General features: G+C 36.3%; 1 protein-coding gene across 4 annotated transcripts in view; it reads right to left on the reverse strand.

Moving 5' to 3' along the window:
• The window catches only part of Ankrd28 (ankyrin repeat domain 28), a 143,606-nt gene that overhangs the window by 72,930 nt on the left and 50,384 nt on the right, over nucleotides 1-20,292 (reverse strand). For 2 of the 4 annotated variants that reach the window (XM_029541391.1, XM_021202875.2), the window contains exon 2: nucleotides 12,789-12,872. In XM_029541391.1, coding sequence (XP_029397251.1) covers nucleotides 12,789-12,802 — 14 coding nt within the window. In that variant the 5' untranslated portion in view covers nucleotides 12,803-12,872. Of the gene's footprint in view, nucleotides 1-12,788; nucleotides 12,873-14,171; nucleotides 15,922-20,292 lie in introns of those variants that run through there. The other 2 variants (XM_029541392.1, XM_021202872.2) reach the window with 2 other exon arrangements.

Consider the following 20,292-nt stretch of genomic DNA (forward strand, 5'->3'; position numbering starts at 1 on the left):
TGGACAGTAACAGAAACAAGTGAAAGTAAAGATGATACCTGCCAGGAACACAATCATCTACTACTAGCAACTACAAGTACATCTGCAAACTGCCTAGCAAGGACTCTGAGTAATCATCTTACACAAGCAAGACACCAGTCAAGAAGGAAAAAAAAAAAAAAAAAAAAAAACCCTGACAGGTAATTTAATGAAACCAGAAAAGCAACTCATGACCTGAATAAAAAATTTCAAGAGATCATAAATAAAACAAAACAAACAAAACAACAAAACCCCCTAACAGAAAGCTTACAACTGAAACCTTCAATGAATGAAAAATTTAAAATTTAAGAGTCTTGAAAATAGATATGTTAAGCAGAATTTCTGAATGTGGACAGGTCTTTTAAATTAGTTCAGTGGGAGATTTGGAGTAGAAAGAAGAAAATGGAGATGGTGTGTGTGTGTGTGTGTGTGTGTGTGGTGTCACAGGAGAATAACTGCATAATAGAAGCTCAAGAAGAAAAAGAAGTTGGTTCATGCGTGCCCTAGCACTTAGGATACAGAGATGTAGGAGTATCAGGAAAAGCCATCCTCACTACATGACACTGTCTCAAACAAGCAATCCAAAACAAAATATAGAGGGAAAGACAAAGAAATTGTTACATTAAATAACATTTAAGACTCCTAATAAAGCCAAAAACTTGAGACAGAAATGATGTTTCACATGAATGTGTACATACACACATAAAAACTTAACATATATTGTCCATCCCCACACTAAAAAAAGGAGTTTTGGCATGTGCTTATTATCTGAGTGTTGAGGGATACAGGCAAAAGGGATCCTGGAGAATTGCTAAGCCTGTATATGAGAGATCTTGTCTCAAAGAAAAGGTACAAAGCTCTCAAGGGCTCACACTTAAGGTCCCCTGGTTTCCACATGCCAGACAAGCAATTTCCATGTGTATACTGCTCCCCTCTCAACACTATACATTATTAAAAGCTTGGGGGCACAGAGCCAAATACTTGTAATCTCAGCATTCAGAAGCAAAGACAGAGGTTCCTGGGACTCACTAGCTAAGCACACTAGCCTACCTGGGGAGCTATGGAACAATGCAAGCCTGCTCCAAACAAGAGTGTGTGTGTGTGTGTGTGTGTGTGTGTGTGTGTGTGTGTGTGTGTGTGTGTGTGTTGGGAATGGGCTGACTTCTTTAACAAGACATAAAATAAACAAAAGCCTGCACTAAGTTAAAATTAATACCTCATGTTCAATGATTCCATAAAGAATTAAGGCAACCTGGAGTACAAGAATAGAATTTATAATATGTACCTCAAAGAGGCCTCATTCAGAATATGAAAAGCTGCTGCAAATCAAAGAGAAAACTCAAAAGAAAGATGGCAAGGGATTAAACAGGTTGGCTCTGTGTGCAGATCAAAAGAAAAAGCAGCACAACATCGTCATAGACAAAACATAACACAGTATTATATAATTTGGCATACCCCTTTAACCTTACTTCTCGGGAGGCAGAGGCAAGGGATCTCTGTGAGTTTAAAGCTAGCCTGGTCTACATAGTGTGTTCCAGGACAACAAGGACTATATAGAGAGACTCTGTCTCAAAAAACCCAAAACAAACAAACCAACAAGAAACAGTAACAGAATGTTAACACTTTACAGTAAGTAGCCTATTGGTGTGCAGGAGCTTCATTTCTGAAAAAAGATATAACCTTAATGAAAAATACTTTATGGCTTAAGGATGCCAATGATTACTTGAGATACTGAAATCACTGTACACTGGCTTGCTCAATTTAGAGTTGTTATATTATTTTAATGTGTAAAAAACACTGTATTTAAGCCGGGCCTGGTGGCGCAGGCCTTTAATCCCAGCACTCGGGAGGCAGAGGCAGGCGGATTTCTGAGTTCGAGGCCAGCCTGGTCTACCAAGTGAGTTCCAGGACAGCCAGAGCTATACAGAGAAACCCTGTCTCNAAAAANCAAAAAAAAAAAAAAAACAAAACAAAAAAAACAAACACTGTATTTGCAAAGTTTAATAAAATGGGTTATGCTTGCACAATTAATTGATTCACTTAACTTCATTATGTAATATTAATTTTCAAAAATGTTAGGACTCTTCCATGTGCAACCCAACAGTCAATGAAAGCCATTTTTCCTATATTTTGGTTTTGAAATGTGGTTCAGACTGTTTTCAAACTTGTGTACAATCCTCCTGGTCCTACCCTGTTGAGTGCTATAGTTACAGGTTATAAGCCAAGACACTGGACTTAGGCTCTATGTTTTAATCTGTAAGGGCTTACTCACCTAAATTTGTCATAAATTTAAAGATTTCCTTTTTTCTTCCTTTATTAAAGACAGAATCTTGGTTTGTAACCAGGCTGACATGGAACTTCTTAAGTAGTCCAGTCTGGTCTTGAACTAACAATTACCTTGCCTCTAGCTCCTGAGTGCTAGGATTACATTCATGTGCCACCAAGCTTGGCAAAAGTCCATATTCTTTACATTTTAGAATTTAGGATCATAAGGAAATATCTGTTACAGAACTCTTGCAATAAGAGCGATTATGGTTGAGTACTACCTTTCATTTCCTGGAACTGAAAATGATTCCACAAAAGATATAAATAGGACTAGGAACAGATCTCAAATAGGGCTGGGAACACATCTCAGTTGGTAAGATGCTTACCTTGTAAGCATGTGCAAGTCTGACCCGGCATGGTAGTGTGGGAATACTCTCAGTGCTGCAGAGGTGGAGGCAGAAGTATCCCTGCAAATCCCTGGCCAGCCAGTCTAGCCTAGTTAGTGATTCCCTGGCTAAGGAAGGACCTGTCTCAAAGGAGGATGACATTCCTAGGGATGCTTCCTAAAGCTGCTTTGTCTTCCGTAAACATGTGCATACACACAATTTTTTAATTTTTTTTTAAAGATTTATTTATTTATTATATGTAAGTACACTGTAGCTGACTTCAGACACTCCAGAAGAGGGCATCAGATCTTGTTACAGATGGTTGTGAGCCACCATATGGTCGCTGGGATTTGAACTCGGGACCTTTAGGAAGAGCAGTCGGTGCTCTTACCCGCTGAGCCATCTCACCAGCCCCCCACAATTTTTAAAAAGGAAATAAATGCTATAATAGGCAGCATACATTAGTTTGTTGAGGCGGTCCTTTCTTTTGCATTAATTTCTGGGTTAAAATGTTTGGTAACGTTTTCTTTTTTTGTACATAAACAGCTTTATGTACAAACATACTGAATACATAATTCAGTGCTGTGTATCCCTTTCAGTTATACACATATCTTCACAATCAATCTTAGAACACCTTGTCATCCACAAAGAAGTTTCTTTCTCCTAAACCAGTAGTTCTCAACGTGTGAGTCACGATGTTTCACAGGGGTCATCTATCAGACATCCTGCAGATTAGATATTTACATTATGATTCATAACAGTAGAAAAATTACAGTTATGAAGTATAAATGAAGTAATTTTAAGGTTGGGAGTCACCACATTATATGAGGAACTGTTAAAGAGTCGCAGCATTAGGAAGGCTGAGAACCACTATCTTAAACCATCTTTCCTACTTCCATTTCCCCAGTCCTACCAAAATAAATAGATAATAAATACTCTGTCTCTATGGGCTTGCCTGCTTTGCTTGTATATCTCCAGGGCTTGTTTATACCATAGCATTGTTAGTATTTCATTTTATTGATGAGTAATATTCCACTGTATGGATATTCCACACTTTTTACTCACTCATTAGTTGATAGAAATTTGAATTGCTTACATTGTTTTGTCTATTACCAGGAATACGAATACCACAATGAACATTCATTTCTAAATATAAAATCCTTATGTGGACTTGTTTTTTCTCCTTTATGGGTACATTCTTTGAATGAAATAATTGGGTAATACAGCAACTCTTTATTTAGACTCGAGGAACCACTATTCTGTCATCTACAGTGTCTTCTTAGCAGAGTGAATGAGAGCTCTCATATATCACTATGAATTATCTCCACCACATTGTGGAACATGCCTTTAATCCCAACACTCAGGAAGAAAACAGATGTCTATGAGTTCAAGTGTTCCTAGTCTACCATATCGATTTCTAGGCAAACCAGGGTGACATGATGAGACCTTGCCTAAAATAGAAAAAACAAAAAGGAAACCAGACCAAGCAAGCAAGCAAACAAGCAAGCAAGCAAGCAAGCACCCACAACCCCATCCCCATGTCTAATTTTGATTAGCATCTCCCTGATGGCTAGTAATGTTCAGCATGTCTTCATGTGCTTATTAACCACTGTGCACTTTCTTTGGAGGTGTGTCTTTTCATCCTTTGCCTTTTTTTAAAAGAAAAAAAAAACATTGGTTGTCTTTTTTATTAAGGATAGGAATACACAAACATAGCTTGTCCTATGTCTGTGACCAATGTGTTACATTTAATTTCCCATTACCACCAGGAAACAAGCAATCACTCTTGCTGTGAAGCTGCTTGGAAGACCAATAATTCAGATTCAGTCCTAACACCCCCTACCTGGGAGGTAGTATAAGGGCTCATTTCCTTAAGACTGCCCTAAATTCAGACACTAGTCCCAAGTTCAACATTGTCTTTTCTGTGCTTCTGACTATAAATTAAGGTTCCATGGCCTCCTCCTGTCTTCCTGTGTACAGGCCATTCCCATATGCACAGCTTTAGATGCCTCTCAGAAGTAGTCCTTTTGGTTTTGTGTATGTTTATTATGTTAAGTAAAATTCATTCAATCACTGAACATTTGTAACCACACCAATCTTCAGTCTTTACTCTCTAGAAGCTAGAATGTAAATATGAAAGACCATTAATAATGCCTTGGTCTTTCAGGTGATCAACTACTACCCTGAAGCTACTTAGGGTCCCCTGGATACTTAGTCATCTGACTAACATACAAAAGACACTATAAGACTTAAAGTTTCAAGGGTTTTAAGTGCTATGGTCTAAGAAATGGGGAGAAAGTCAAATACTTTATAATATTAGATTCTACTATAAAAAACCAAGAATGTGGTCCAAAGATGTACACCAACAAGAATTCTGATACAGCACTCCTGAGAATGTGAATTAATAATACATAATATAAAGTACTATGTACGCACACAGTGCTATAGACCACATATATATTCTATAGAAACACAAGCTTATGTATACCATGTATACCAGAGACATGTTTAAAGTAGTTTAATTGCTCCTAACACACAAAACAAATCTACTGTAGAAAAGAACTCAGACCAAGCAGTAGTAGTGCACACCTTTAATAACAGCACTTTGAGGTCTCTGATTTTGAGGACAACCTGGCCTGTACAGTTGAGTTTTAAAATAGCCAGAGCTACACAGAGAAACCCTGCTTCGAAAAGGGGGAGGAGGATAGAGAAGGAGGAGGAACAGGAAGAAGAGGAGGAGGAGGAAGAAGAGGAGGGGAAGGAGGAGGAGGAAGAAAAGGAGAACTCAGACACGAGTAATATTACATTGTATATTATATAATTTATTGGGTTAAAAATTGAGAGACTAAATTATAATGATCAGAGATAAAAAACAATAAAGACCAAGACTTTTAAAATAAAATTTAATTATATGTATATGTGTATATCTGTGTACATGTATATACACATGTATAGGTATCCACTTGGAGCTGGAGTTACAGATAATGTGAGTCACCTGACAGAGGTGCTAGGAAACAAACTTGGGTCTTCTGCAAGAGCAATGAATGCACTGACGGAGTCACTTCACTAGTGCCAAAAGTGAAATGTAGATCATCATGTAGATGCAAAGGGTAATTCTGAGGTGCTGATACTCAGAACAATAAAAGAGGAGGAAAAAATGGACAACAATAATCATTTTTACAAACTATCAACTAAGGTCCATTTAAACGAAGGGGAAAGAGGATTTATCAGTACTGACAAAATGCACAGGCTTTGAAATGGGCTATCCAAGTTAAGAACACTAGCTAGAGCCAGAATCCCAGAATCCCAGATACTCAGAAGGCCGAGGCAAGAATACTCAAAGTTCAAGACCTGTCTGGGAAACCTGGTTGAGAACATGTTTTAAAGTTTGTTTTTCAAGACAGAGTCATTCTGTGCAGCCCTGGCTGTCCTGCAACTCCCTCTGTAGACCATGCTGGCCTGGAACACTCCGAGATCTGCCTGCCTCTGCCTCCCAAGTACTGAAAGTAAAGCTGTGTGTTACCATCACTCCACATGTTTCAAAGTTTTAAGACAGAGGGCCGGAAAGATGGCTCAGTGATTAAGAGCACTTGCCTCTCTTCTAAAGGAGTCGGGTTTGGGTCTCAGTATCAATATAATGCTTGTAACTGTATTCTCCAGCTCTAGGGAATCTAAATACCCTCTGCCTCTGCCTGCCAAGCACACACATGGTTCACAAACGTACATGCAGGCAAAACATTGAGAAGGTAAATAAAGGTAAATAAAAAGGCTAGGGATATAACTCTTGCCTCTCATGTAAGATTCTACATTCAATCATTAGCACTAAAACCCACTTCCAAAAAACAAGCGTGCCCTACTAGCATGTTTTATTCTGTTGGGAAAGAGTATCCTTTGAGTTCAAAACAGTTCCCAGGAAAATAAAACTTCACTCTTTATATACCTAAATACCAACTTGATTCTATAAACACTAATACCAGAAGAATTACTGAAGATTAATATACAGCAATCCTCCAGAGGCAAAAAAGGAACCCAGTTACTATATAAAACTACAACCCTTTCCTGAATGAAGCCATGGTAAATACTGGCTCCATTGCATTTTGTACTTGATTTTTTAAAAATCATATATGACATATCCTAAAACAGTTTACTTTTTGTTGTTGTTTGAATCAGGGTTTCGAAAAACCTTGGCTGTCCTAGAACTCACTCTGCAGACCAAGCTGGCCTCAAACTCACAAAGAGCCACCTGCCTCTGCCTTCTGAGTGCTGAAATTAAAGGCACGCATGTGCCACAACTGCCCAGCTCCTTTACTATTTTTGACTGGTATAGGAAAACATCTTTGAAATAACTTTGGTGTGATATATTCTAATCCTTGATTCTCTAAAAAACTAACTAAAGCTGGGAGATGGTTCGGTGTGCAGGAGTGGTTGCTCTACAAACCAACAACCTGTGAAAATCCAGGCGTCTGCCTGTGCCTATAACCTTGGCATATGAGTACCAAGACAAGAACAACAACAAAACCAGGGGAAAAAAACAGGAAAAAAGATGTGGTGTTATTCTTAAATATATAACTCAAATGAATTCTACAATTATAAGGCATAAAAGTATATTTCAAGGCTTCTATCTAGTAATTCTATATAAGTTGCATATTTACTCAATAATCTACAAACCATTGATTTCATAATAATCTCAATTATGTAGTGAGAGTGAAATATTTTCTTTGTGAATGCATCATTTGAGTGGGATGAGGCAAGACTCCTTTCAGTCCCGACTCAAAGTAAATGTATTTAGATTTACAAAGTTTTGAATGTATTAGCTATGTAGGAAGGCTTACATGTACCAGTAATCTGGCATCATGATCTGAAATCCAAGCCCTATGTTATGAAAAACTACCTATTTGGCTCACTTAAGTGTTCGTACAGAATGGCAGTGCTCAGCATCCACCATCTCAACTCCCTCACCCCTGCGCCAGGTTCCTGTAAGTTCCTGAGTTCTTTTTATGATCCTATGTTTGATAATCTTGTAATCTTAAGTTTCCTCTCTGTAATATAAAAATCAAAACTCAGCTTGTCAGAAAAGCTCCAATAGTAAGAACTTTTAGTAAATGGCTCTTCTAGAAGTTGAGGTTCTTGACATGAGCACAAAGGGCCAAATGATTTGAATGTGATCTCTCTAAACTGTAGGCACTGCCTATGGGACAGTAAATGGAAATGGGAATAAGGCGTAAGAGATGATAAGGCAGTCTATGATGATTGGGTGGTAAAATAGTTTTCATGAAGGTCAAGAAGGTTCAATGGGTCAAGGTGCATTCTCCCAAGCCTGACCCAAGTTTGGATCTCCACCATACATAGACGTACATTTATAATTCCATCACATAGACAGGCAGATCCCTGAACCTCACTGGTCAGCGAGTCTAGCTGCATCAGTAACTTCAGGATCAGTGAGTCCTTGTATCAAAGAGTAAGGTGGACAATGACTGAGAAAGGCACTCAATGCAGACCTCTGATCTCCATTTATAGCTGTATACATGGCAGCATACAAATACATACATATATGTGCATACATACACATTCACACAAGTCTCACAGAGATTTTCATCTACAAAAGGACAACAGCCCCCCTCAGACCAACTGCCCCCTAAAAGTAACTTCTAATATCAACTAAAACAGCTAGCAACTATCCATAAATATTAACCTTTGAAAATGTCTAAAAAAGCTCTGTAATGTGCTTTAGGAATCCCGCTGGATGGCACAAGCTGAGGAACCATGTTAGAAAAGTAAGATAAGCTTCATGTTGATTACACTCTACCTCACTCAAGATAGAGTAAGATGGACAGAATAAGTTGCACCACATAAAGGATTCTTCTGGGCTCCCTGTTCCTATATAGTGAAAAAAGAAAGCTAAAGGTAGATTCTAAATTCAGAATCTCTGGCCTCTGATACTACTCTGTGGAAGGTCTCACCCCATGGTAAACACCCAGGGTGGAAGGGGCAGATCATCTACAATTCTAAGGATGGTAAGGGCCACAGATGCCAGCATGAGGATCTTAAGTGGTAGCTCTGCACTCTGGCCAGTGGAGAAGCATCAGCAGAAAGGCTTTCCTCCACGTAAACCTCCTTATATCCGGTGTATAAATGTAAAAAATCATAGTGTTTGTAATTTATACACCTTGGTCTTTTGTTTGCCATGAACTGCTAGAAAATGTAATATTTTTCAAACATATATATAAAATCTTTTTTGCTTTGCTGGAAGTGGTATCATCTTCAGTGAGAATGACTACATTACAGGAAAGACAGCTTGTTAAACAGGCTGGGTACAAAGGAAAAATTAAGTATTTCAAACTAAATACCATTCACATTAGGAACAAGAAGTACAGAATATAGAAAACCTGACAAAAACCATACTCGGTGGTAAGTATATAATATTAGCAAAAGAAACAAAAATTTACCTAAATATATAGGCTAAAAAGCCTAAATATTGTGCTATATCTACTGATCTTAGAGATTTTTAACTTTTGTGAAATTTATTTTGACACCAAATGATAAAGCAAATATTTTTCTACTAACTTTATAAGACTATTCTTTGAGTAAATCTAAGTATCATTTTTAAAAGCCCATATATATGTCTGTTTCTAAAGTCAATTTTTGTAAGTAGCACTAATTTCTACCAGTCTGGATAGAGAAAAATAATTTCTATTTGTAGAAAAACAATTTTTGTCTAAGAATAAAGCAGACTTTTTTTTTTTCTGAAATGGAGCACCATCAGTATTTCAGAATAAACTATCCAAGAACTACACTATGATATCAAATTCTTATACATTCGAAGGAAAACATTTATATTTTGGTTATATAAATCAAGACAAATCTTCTCAGCAAAATCAGGAAGGCATTCTAAGTCACTGAAGACTTTTGGAGAATCCTAAATTTGGGTTGGAGAAAGACTGAAGCTCAGTAATGTAGCCCTACACATTTATAACAAAAGTATGTTAGTGCTGAAGCTAGTAGAATTTGTTCAAAGTTGTACATCTAAAGAATGAAGAAAATTTAATTCATAGTTCAAATGTTCTTTATAACTACCAATACAGCTTTAATTATCATTTACTTTACCCTTAGTGGTTTATACTGTTTCTTTCATAAGGAATTTTTCATTTTTCCAAAAGTCTGCTATTCTGTTTAAAATGACCAATCATCTAACTTTGTTAAGTTACAGATGTGAGCAACTATTTTTCCTTCCTTCCTTTCTTTGAACATTCCGATCCATTCCAGACATAGCAATGAAGACAAGCTCCTGTTCTTTCCCCCACCAAAACAGGCAACAAACCACTAAAATAAGCAAAGCAAAGCAATTAAATGAATCAGTAGATAATCATTTTCTATTTTGATTGCTGACAGAGCAGGCATGTAACCACTTAGACCTCAGGGGCAGTTCTGTTGGTAATCTAGAAAAGATATCGTCCCTGCTTTGAAAGGAAAAGTAGAGGGTATTCTTCCTGCTTTATCTGTTTTAAGCATGTACAGTTATTACTAATCCCATGCTGTCAGAACAAGGCTTGCATCCTAAATTCTGCATTGTTATTAAGACTAAACATCTTGCTCCGGAGTAATTATTTAGCAAGCATACTTAAGGTCATGAATTTGATCCCCAACACTATGGCTATCAACAAATTATACATGCAATAAGCTTCCACTTCCCCAGTCAAAAACCTTCAAATTGCTTTAGTTATATCCTCATGGAAATAATATGACTATGTGCTTCTTAAATTCTAGCTTTTATATAAAGTTAACTAGTTTAGAAAGAAAGCTTGTACTTTACTTATACTGTTTAGCTGTCCATAAAATTTTGAATTTCAGGAGCTGACAAGAGAAATTTATAAAATTATAAGTAGAAACAAACCTGAACTTAAACGTCCACCTTAAATTGTCAAGCTGGGCTAGGGAGATGCTCAGTCAGTAAAATGCCATATGTGAGTTCAGAACGCCAGCAGCTATACCAAAACTAGGGGTGGAGGCAAGCACCTGTAATCCCAGTCAGCTCTGGGCAGACACAGGAAATATCTAGATTAAGTGAATGACCCGGTCTCAAAAAATAAGGTGAACACGAGTTTAAGGAAACATCCAATGTCTGTATCTCGAATCCACACGCAGAGACACATGCACATATACTACATACACACTTCCACAAAATAACTTTTAAAAACATGAAATCTGAATTTCAAGGAGTATTAGAAATTTGTTATAGTTTCCCTCGAAGAAGGTCCACTGATATTTCTTATGGTGATAGTGATGTCCAAAAAGACTAGACTCTACTATTTTTTTCGTTTAAGGTATCTTTATTAAATAAAGTAGAGAATCAATGGCAGCTACAAGCTTTGTAAAGATGAAGAAATTAGCCATGGCAATTAGACTACTCTATTTAAGTCAAACATCAAAAAAACAAACAAAATAGTGTACGTCTGTCTCCCTTCTGCTCACACATCTACACCCTACAACTATTTTCTGCGCTAGGAAAAGTAGACTTGCTAAGACAGCCTAATTAGGCAAAGTGAATCATGCACTTCATTTAAGATAAATACATCCTGAGTGAGGTGCATGCTTCTCCAACTAAATATAAACTGAGAAGCCATCTACTTAAAAAAGGTTCAGGAAAAAAAAGTTCTGATAGTAGTCTCCAGGTCAATACTTCATGTTCTTAGAAATCAACCATTTTAGCCAACGATGAAAACCTATTCAGATAACCAGATTTTTTAAAAGTGGTAAACTTTTAAGTGTCTATCAACATTAAGTGGTCACACTTAGTCAGTGAAAGTAAAAAACAAATACCAGTATTTAAGATGTGCTTATAATATGTAATTATAAAAAAAGTTCTAGAACATCTAGGTGTTGTTATAGCAGCTTCAGGAGTCATGAGACTTTTCATCCATCCTTAGCTCAAAGAAACATTTGTTCACAGAAAATACTTATACATTAATGAAATTATTTTGTCTCATTAAATTATATTCTTTAAGCAAGTTTAATAAGTTAAAAAAGATCAGCTTTAGCTATAAAACAAGACCCTATTTCGGAACAAACATTCCTATACAGAGAGTGAGAGAGAAAAAAATTATTTTCATACCATCATATACACACACACACACACACACACACACACACCCTCTCTTTCTACACTTTCCAGCATGTTAGTCCTTGTAATTGAGTCTAATCAGAAATCGAGAGTCTTTGTGTCTACCTACCTACCTACCTGTATAGAATTACACAAACATGACACACAGAAATGTAAAGACTGTTTGAGAAGAGGAAGGGATGGGAAGAATAGGAAACAAAATGTCATTAATGAAGCCCATCATTCTGTATGGTAGATACACACCAATATGAATTCTTTGTAAAACTCTCACCATAGTTATGTACAGAAATCATATCTGCTCATAATCAAGTTAGATATTTTAAAATTATAGAAATCTTTTCTGTCAAGTTTTAAAAGAACCCTCATACCTAGAAAAAATTATGAAATGTCTTATTTGCAATTTACTGTCAAAATGTAGTTCAGTAAAAGAAAAACATGTATATGTGCGCTCACACCTCCCCCCACCCCTGCCAGTGAATGAGAGTAAATAACAAAACACTATCAATGCTGAACCAAAGCAAGGATATATAATGGTTTTCAGAGTGGGTTTTTTTGACATTCCTATGTTTGAAAATTTCAAAGCAAAAAGTTCAGAACACAAACTTTTCAACCTGCTTCCAGGAATTATGGGTTTTCAGACAGATTTTTATGTGTATGTATGATATATACACATAAATATATGACATATACATTGGACACACACACACACACACACACACACACACACACACACACACGTGCATGCTCGCAGAGTACCCCTTTTGGTCTCAAGTGAGACTCTCCTGCCTTCTCTAAAAACAACTGTTGCAGAATTATGCTTTTAAACGAAACCAGCAACAAAGCAAAAGCATATGTTTAAACAAAAAAATATGCTTTTAAACCAAAACATTAAAAGCTACCAAACAAAATCACAATATTAGAAGAGATTTTTTGTTTTTGTTCTTTTTTTGGTTTTTAAAAATAGGATAAAAAGGTTGGTGTAAGTGAATCAATTGCGTTACCTGAAAGTTAACATCTTCTTTCTTAAATATTAGTGCTCGAACTTCATCTGGATCACCATTAAATATAGCTTGCACCAGTGATGGCTAAAAGAAATAAAAGTAAAAATAAATAAATAAATAAATAAAAGAAACAAAACATCAATCATATCATTAAGTATAGATTTAAAGATATTTCTACATGACTTTCAATCTAATGTTTTTTTTTCTTCCCTGCAGCCATAATATTTTTGAGGGGTATGGAATATGAACTACATATTTCATACAGCCTAATCATATCAAAGTATAGGGTTCATCCTGGGTGGGAGTCATAAAAAAGCCTACAAAGTAAATCTATTCAAATGCAATCTGACCAAAACTAAATAATACATTCATTTTATTTCTTAAGTAAAAGCCTTTTGCTTATAAATGATGAAAAGACATATAAGTTGGATAATTCAAATCTATTTATGGAATAAAACAAATCAAATAAGCAATTCCTAGCCCAGTGAGAGCTATGAAAAAAGGTCTATTCAGGTCATAATAATCACATGCATGTGGGTTCTTTTTGTATGTGTGTATGTGTGTGTTTTTTCGAAACAGGGTTTCTCTGTGTAGTCTTGGCTGTCCTGGAACTCACTTTGTAGACCAGGCTGTCCTCAAACTCAGAAATCTGCCTGCCTCTGCCTCCCAATTGCTGGGATTAAAGGCGTGCGCCACCACTCCCGGCATGGTTTTTATTCTATGTATATAATGACAGAAATCCCAGAGAGGAAACTTGGCAACTGATAAAAAATAACTACTTTTCAAAGACCAAAAAAATAGAATACATCTAAATAACATGAGAAGGCAAGCACATGTATGTCTAAACATAATTCCCTCATTAACAGCAGAGCCTCTGAAGGTATCATGTTTTACCACTCAAATAAGGAGTTAGTTGACAACAGTGTTAAAAATAAGATTAAGGACATAGCCTGATTCTTCGTAATATAAAGTCTTGCATGCAAATAGGTAAAATTCTTTATACAAAAGGTTATGCCTTGATGTTGCTGGTAGTAAACTTTTTGAAAAATATGCAGAGTCCCTGATTCTTGTCAGATTAGTTCTAAAACCAAATGAAAACCAGAGCATTTTTCATAACCATTTCTTAATTTATTTTGAAGATTCCATAAGAAGATGAACAGATAATAAAATTTAAAGTGGAACCTAAGCATTTGAAAAAGAAAAACTCAGAAATGCACTAATTTTACATGTAAATAATACTGCATCATACAGACCCACACATGCCTGGAGTATGAAACCAGTGACACTAATGAGATAGTAGACACTAACTCAGAGTGTGCTTACGAAGTTACAGTTACATGCTACTTCTATAAAATATAAACAACAGAAACTCTCATAGCTTACCAACACATTTCCAGAAGGTGGAGATTGTAGATATGTACTTTCCTGGGGCAACTTAGAAATGAATACAGGAGAATCATCTTCTACCTCCTCCAAAACAACAATACACACTCGACTCATTCGCTCTTTAAAACATTAAACTCCAAGCTATGTGGTAAAAGTCACAGTGGGACGAGCACAAGTAGTTTTTCCTCCTCTTCTGTACACCACTTATAAACATTCTCTGAACAGTGCCGCTGGTTTTATAGTCAGTAATATTAGAGAAACTTAACTTTAAACTTATGATACATAACTTCCTAAAAATAAAAACCTACTTCTTTCTGCAGGTTTCTACAATCTATAAAAAGGTTCACATCAATGTATCAATAATTAAAATTCAGTCTAGGACTATTCTTTTAAAAAATATTTTTTCTTCCACCAAAATAGTTACATTGAGCTCTGAAATTTACTTGTACAAAACAATCATTGTTTTGGGTGACACACCATCACACCATAAAGAATGAAATGAGAAACAGCTGCTGTGACAGAGGTAGCAGCAGATATCCCCACTCTTGTCTGCAAGGTCATATAGTTACCAGAAGGCTGGGCGGTCTGTAGCTGAAAATTAAAACCACAATCTCACTATTCTGTCTCCACTTCTAATTGGTCTTCATTTCTTCAGCTTCACTGACTTAATACAGATATTATTCAGGGAACAAACAAACAAAAATACATAAAATTTAGCCTAAATCCTGAAAACGAAGGTCAGGCGTTGTCAGTTCTTTCTGTATTTAGGAAAGAAAGAAAGAGAAGACGACAGAAGGAGAACAAACCACCAATCTGCATTAACAGCAAAGCTGCAGCACATTAACGTGTGATGAGTCAGATCGCAACAGACAATAGGACTACTGGTACGAGAATACAAGTTGATTAATCCAGACTTCCCAATAATAGGCAAAACAGAGCTAGCTTTATCCCATCAGTAACAAGCAAGGCAAAGCTTTCATTCTTTCTCCATCAGGCAGTTGTTTCTAGCAGCCCAGCAAAAAGGCACAGGCACCAGGCAGAAATGGTGTCAGTGGAGAATCTTAATAGAACAAGCAGACAGCAGAAGAATCTGAAGACCTTTGAGCTCCAATTACTGCTTCAGGGTTTTCATTTTAAAAGGAGAAGGGAAGAAAGTAGTTTATCACTGTAGTATTTCCTTTGATCTCTACATGAATACAGCTTCCATTAAATAGTCTTCATTCAGAGGAAAAAGCAGCAGACTGTGCATCTTCTCGGAGCCAACTACTTTATTCAGTCATCTGCCTCTGTGCCAATACACAGTTCCTTCCCTGGTGAAAACCGCTACAGTTATCCTTCAGTTGATTTCAAATGCTTTCCTGTTCCTCAGATGATCTTGCAAAATGCCGCTGATATCCCCAAACGAGCAGGCCCTTGAGAAATAGCTACACAACCTCAGGATCAGTCCTGCAGACGCATTTCAACTAAGCAACAGCCTGAAGAGCCAAGACTGCAGCCCCGCAGGATGAAATGCCTAGTAATGCTCACATGTTACACTTACCAGAGAGCTCAGCAACTGCTCAGGATGTAACTTCCTCTAGCAGGAGAAAAAAATAGTACATTTGGACAGCCTCACAATTAGAAGGTTCATGCCAGTTCTGTGACTAATCCAGATCAAACTGAAAAATTCTATAACTGAAAAATAAGTGCGCTTTTAACATTTTCCACTAAAAGCCACAAGGAAATCTGGTGCACTGCCTCTGCTGACTAACACTGGTTTTAGCAAGTAAACAATTCCAAACAGCTTAACTGCTTTTGTATGCGACAGTACAGCAAATGTTTAGCTCTATGACAGCAGCTGCAGTAAGACTGCCTGTAGTGAACTCATAAAAGAAATCAAGAGAACAGGAAACATTCTCTAAGCCTAAACATCGCAACACTACATTAAGGTGGGCTACTCTTGTTTTTGCCAAGACCTTTCTCTTCTTCTATCCCTCCCTCCTCCCTCTCTCTTCCTTTGGATGTGTGTTATTTTCTAGAATGAAAAGAGGCTTAAAGAACAAATATAAGGCTTGCTATATCTTCTAAATTAAAGAAATCAATCATTTATTGACTCATACTTTCTTAAAGAAAAATATTTAAACTTCATAAAGGAAGAAATCTTAGTGTCAAAATGTTATGAATCATTTGAATCATTTGAATTTTCACTGAAGAAATTAAATACCTTTATATCTGAGTATATTCTAAAGCCTTAAAAAGCCCATTAAGCAGCTGCATAAAATAACTGTTTATAAAGTTCTTGTCCTAAATTACCAACATGTCAAAAAAAAAGCCCAGAATCTTACAAAGAAAACAAACAAACAACTCCTCCTTCCTGATAAAATGAATTTCCAAAAGCTACAATTAAGTGTGAAAACCAACCATTTGGGGACTGGAGCTGTAGCACTTGTCTGGTGTGCACCAGGCCATGGGCTTAATCCTAACACTGCAAACAAATCCACCCAGATCATTTTGGAATTGACTTTCACTACCTTTCCCACTTTGCCCAGACTAAGAATATTTACCACAGTGGGGGGATCTCCCAGAGAAGAGAGAGAGGGGGATGGGGGGAGGATTGTGGGAAGGGTTGACTGGGAGGGGGTAGTGAGCAGGATGTAAAATAAATACATTTTTAAAAAAATAAATAAATAAAAGAATATTTCCCAATTACAAAGAAATATCTGTCTCACCTTGATCATCTTGTATTCTTATGAGTGACCTTATGCTATTGTTGAGTACTTAAGATATCCTGGCTGCTATACACCCTCACTTTAAATCTCCTACAGTCTTGTTTTATATCAGAGAGAATCCAGAAATTAAGTATGTTGTCTGGTCATCTGCCAAAAACATATACTTCTATCACCACTAAGATTCCTAACTTTAATTCTATGTTGTAAAAATGATCATTAAGGAAAACTTATAACCAGACTGCCAAAAGTTTAGGTAACAAGAGAGTATTATTATCTATTTGTGAATAAGCATTTTCTGTTGTTTTGTTTTTAGAGACAGGGTTTCTCCATGTATTCCTGACTGTCCTGGAACTTGATTTGTAGGCCAGGATGCCCTGGGAACTCAGAGATTCACCTGCCATCTGAGTGCTTGAGATTAAAGGCATTCACAACCAAGCCAGTGTGAATAAGTTATTTTTGAATGAGCATTTCAACGCTATTCTTTGTTTAAGCCAATTTACTTATTAAATCACAAAGAAAAAAAAAACACTTAATATAGGTAAGAATGCCAGAAATTATAAAAAAAAATTACTGAAAATCATAAAACATTCATCTAAGGAAGAAACAAACACGGTTCCTTGCTATGTTGCTCAGGTTGACCTAGAACTTTTGCCGAGAACGGATCTGCTTGCTTCAACCTCCCTAAAAATGGGACTCTAGCTATATGCCACCATGTCTGCTTCTACTGGTTACTTTAAAATACAGAAAATGTTTTAAAGATAAGTATGCAAATATTGTACATATATAAATGATGTAGATTATCCATCTACATAGAGTTGTACCGAATATATCATCCTAATACTTGAAACAAAAATGAAATTATAGTACTATCCTGTTGTCCATTTTCAGGGTTTTTCTCCAAAATAGAACCTCTTTTTATAGGAGTAATTTTCACTTGTTCCAAAGTAGCTAGTGTGTAAATTCATCTACTTTGACTAAAGAAGTCACAACTTATTTATTTATTCATTTATTTATTTATTTATTTATGGTCTGAGCCTAACTTCCATACTTACAATTTCGCAATCATTCTTTACATAAAATTTATTCTATAAAAAAATTTAAAGTTTAACTTAAAGCACCCATCTCAGCATCTACACCCATGATTGGAAAAAGAAGTACTGACACACCAGTAGAAAATTTCATAAAGGATGGCAAGACCTGGACAATTCTACTAAAAGTCTAATATACTGTAGTCATTTAAAAATATACATAAAACCACCCTGAACAAGATTATTTATTTTAAAAACATGTACCAAAAAATACCATAGCACTAACTAAACAAATAGTGTCTTATTTTCTCTATGTGTAATATGTCAAATACTTAGAAAATACGTGTGTGTATAAAATCTTCATCTTCTAAGATGTTATATAATATAAACAGGTAGCTATATCTTAAGAAAAAGTAGTACAAGAACACAAGATACTGAAAGGCAACATATACCAGAGGCTTAAATATGAAATAAACACCACACATTCTTGAGAAAGTGAACAGCATACAACAAATTCATTCATTGTAACTGGCATGTACGATACCTTCCAATTGCCCAGCCTCAAAAAAAAAAAAAAAAAAACAGAGGGGAGGGATAATGCATGCTTCACAAAGCTTTCCACAAGCCTCACTGATATTTTGTTTGTTTGATCTTAATGAAATTTTCTCTCTCTCTCTCAAAGAAACCAATAACAACTAGCTGGAGTTTTTAGTATTAGGAGTTTAAAATTTTAAACATCACTTATACTGCATGAATAAGCTACTCAAATCTTAGGCAAGTATGATCTAATAGAAATACAAAGATATCTACATGAGTAACTTAAATATTCTTATATAGTCATCACATTTTAAAACGATAGGCAAAACTGGTAAAATTTAAAATGTCCAAAAAAAGAGACCCAGTCAGACATTATGTAGAGAGAGAGTCTAAATGGAAGGTCTGTACCACGCATGTTCTTCTACTCAGAGCTCGGAGAATCCTTCGGAAGAGGAAGCAGAAAGATTACAAAAGTCAGAGGGGATGGAGGACACCAGGAGAACAAGGGCCCCTGAACTAACTGAGAAAGGCGCATGTGAGCTCACAGAGACTGAACTGAAGTAGCAAACACAGGGCCTGCAAGGGTCTGCACCAGGTCCTCTGTGCGTAAATTATAGCTATTGGCTTAGTATTTTCATGGGACCCGTGCTTATGAGAACTCTGACTCTTGTGCCCGCCCTTGGGACTCTTCTTCCTGATGGGTTGCTGTGTCCAACTCTGATATGGTTGGTTTTTGCTTCATCATGTTTTTTTTAATTTTGTCATGTTTAGTTGTTATCTCTTAGAAGACTTTTCTAATGAGAGACAGAACCAAGTGGATCCAGAGGGAAGGGAAGGTCTAATCCAAGACTTGGGGCATCAGCTTGGAGTACAGAGCTAGACCTTGTCCAAAACCAAAGCAATAACCTAAACACAACAAATGCTAGGAATATGAGGACACGGCACCCTTATATACTGCTTATATATGGTAATGTAAATTAATCCAGCCACTATGGAAATCTACACAGAGGTTCCTCAGGAAATTAAAAATATTACTGTATGAACCGTGTACATATTACTTGGCAGTATATACCCAAAGAAGTTAAAGTTAGCATGTACCACAGACACTACATAGTATCACTATCACAGTACTAACAACAGCCAAACTACAGAATGAGCTCAGGTGCCCCATTCAACAGTTAAAAGGGGTATTAACTGATGAATTATGATCACAAGGATGCAGAAAGGAGGATGGTTTTCATAAGGTAGGTTAATATGAAACATTTGAAAATGAAATTTTCATTGCATGTGACCAAAAAAAAAAAAAATTAAAGAGTAATCTTTCCTATTTCCTATTCACAAATATATTGTTTTCTTTTTTTTTTTCTTTTTTTTTTTTTTGTTTTGTTTTTTTTGAGACAGGGTTTCTCTGTGTAGCCCTGGCTGTCCTGGAACTCACTTTGTAGACCAGGCTGGCCTTGAACTCAGAAATCCGCCTGCCTCTGCCTCCCAAGTGCTAGAATTAAAGGCGTGCGTCACCACCCCCGGCTATTGTTTTCTTATACTTGACGTTTTCCTTGTCAGTGATATTTATACAATGCTTTGTTTCAATCCGTTTTCTCCAGCTTTAAAAAAAGAAAAAAAAAATCAAAAACAAAACTCTAGAACCCTCCATTATCTGTGTGTTGTGAATCATTTAAATTGGTGGGAAAATTAACCCTGGAAGAAAATGACAAGGCTTGACTTTTCTATGTAATATGTTGTTGTTCTATGTAATATGTCCTATGTAATATATTGTTTCCTACTTAGCTAACCATCACTGACCCCTTCCTTCTTACAGACTATCTTCAGTTTTGTTTGGATGCC

This window comes from Mus pahari, chromosome 8 (assembly GCF_900095145.1).
Source record: "Mus pahari chromosome 8, PAHARI_EIJ_v1.1, whole genome shotgun sequence".
Lineage (NCBI taxonomy): Eukaryota > Metazoa > Chordata > Mammalia > Rodentia > Muridae > Mus > Mus pahari.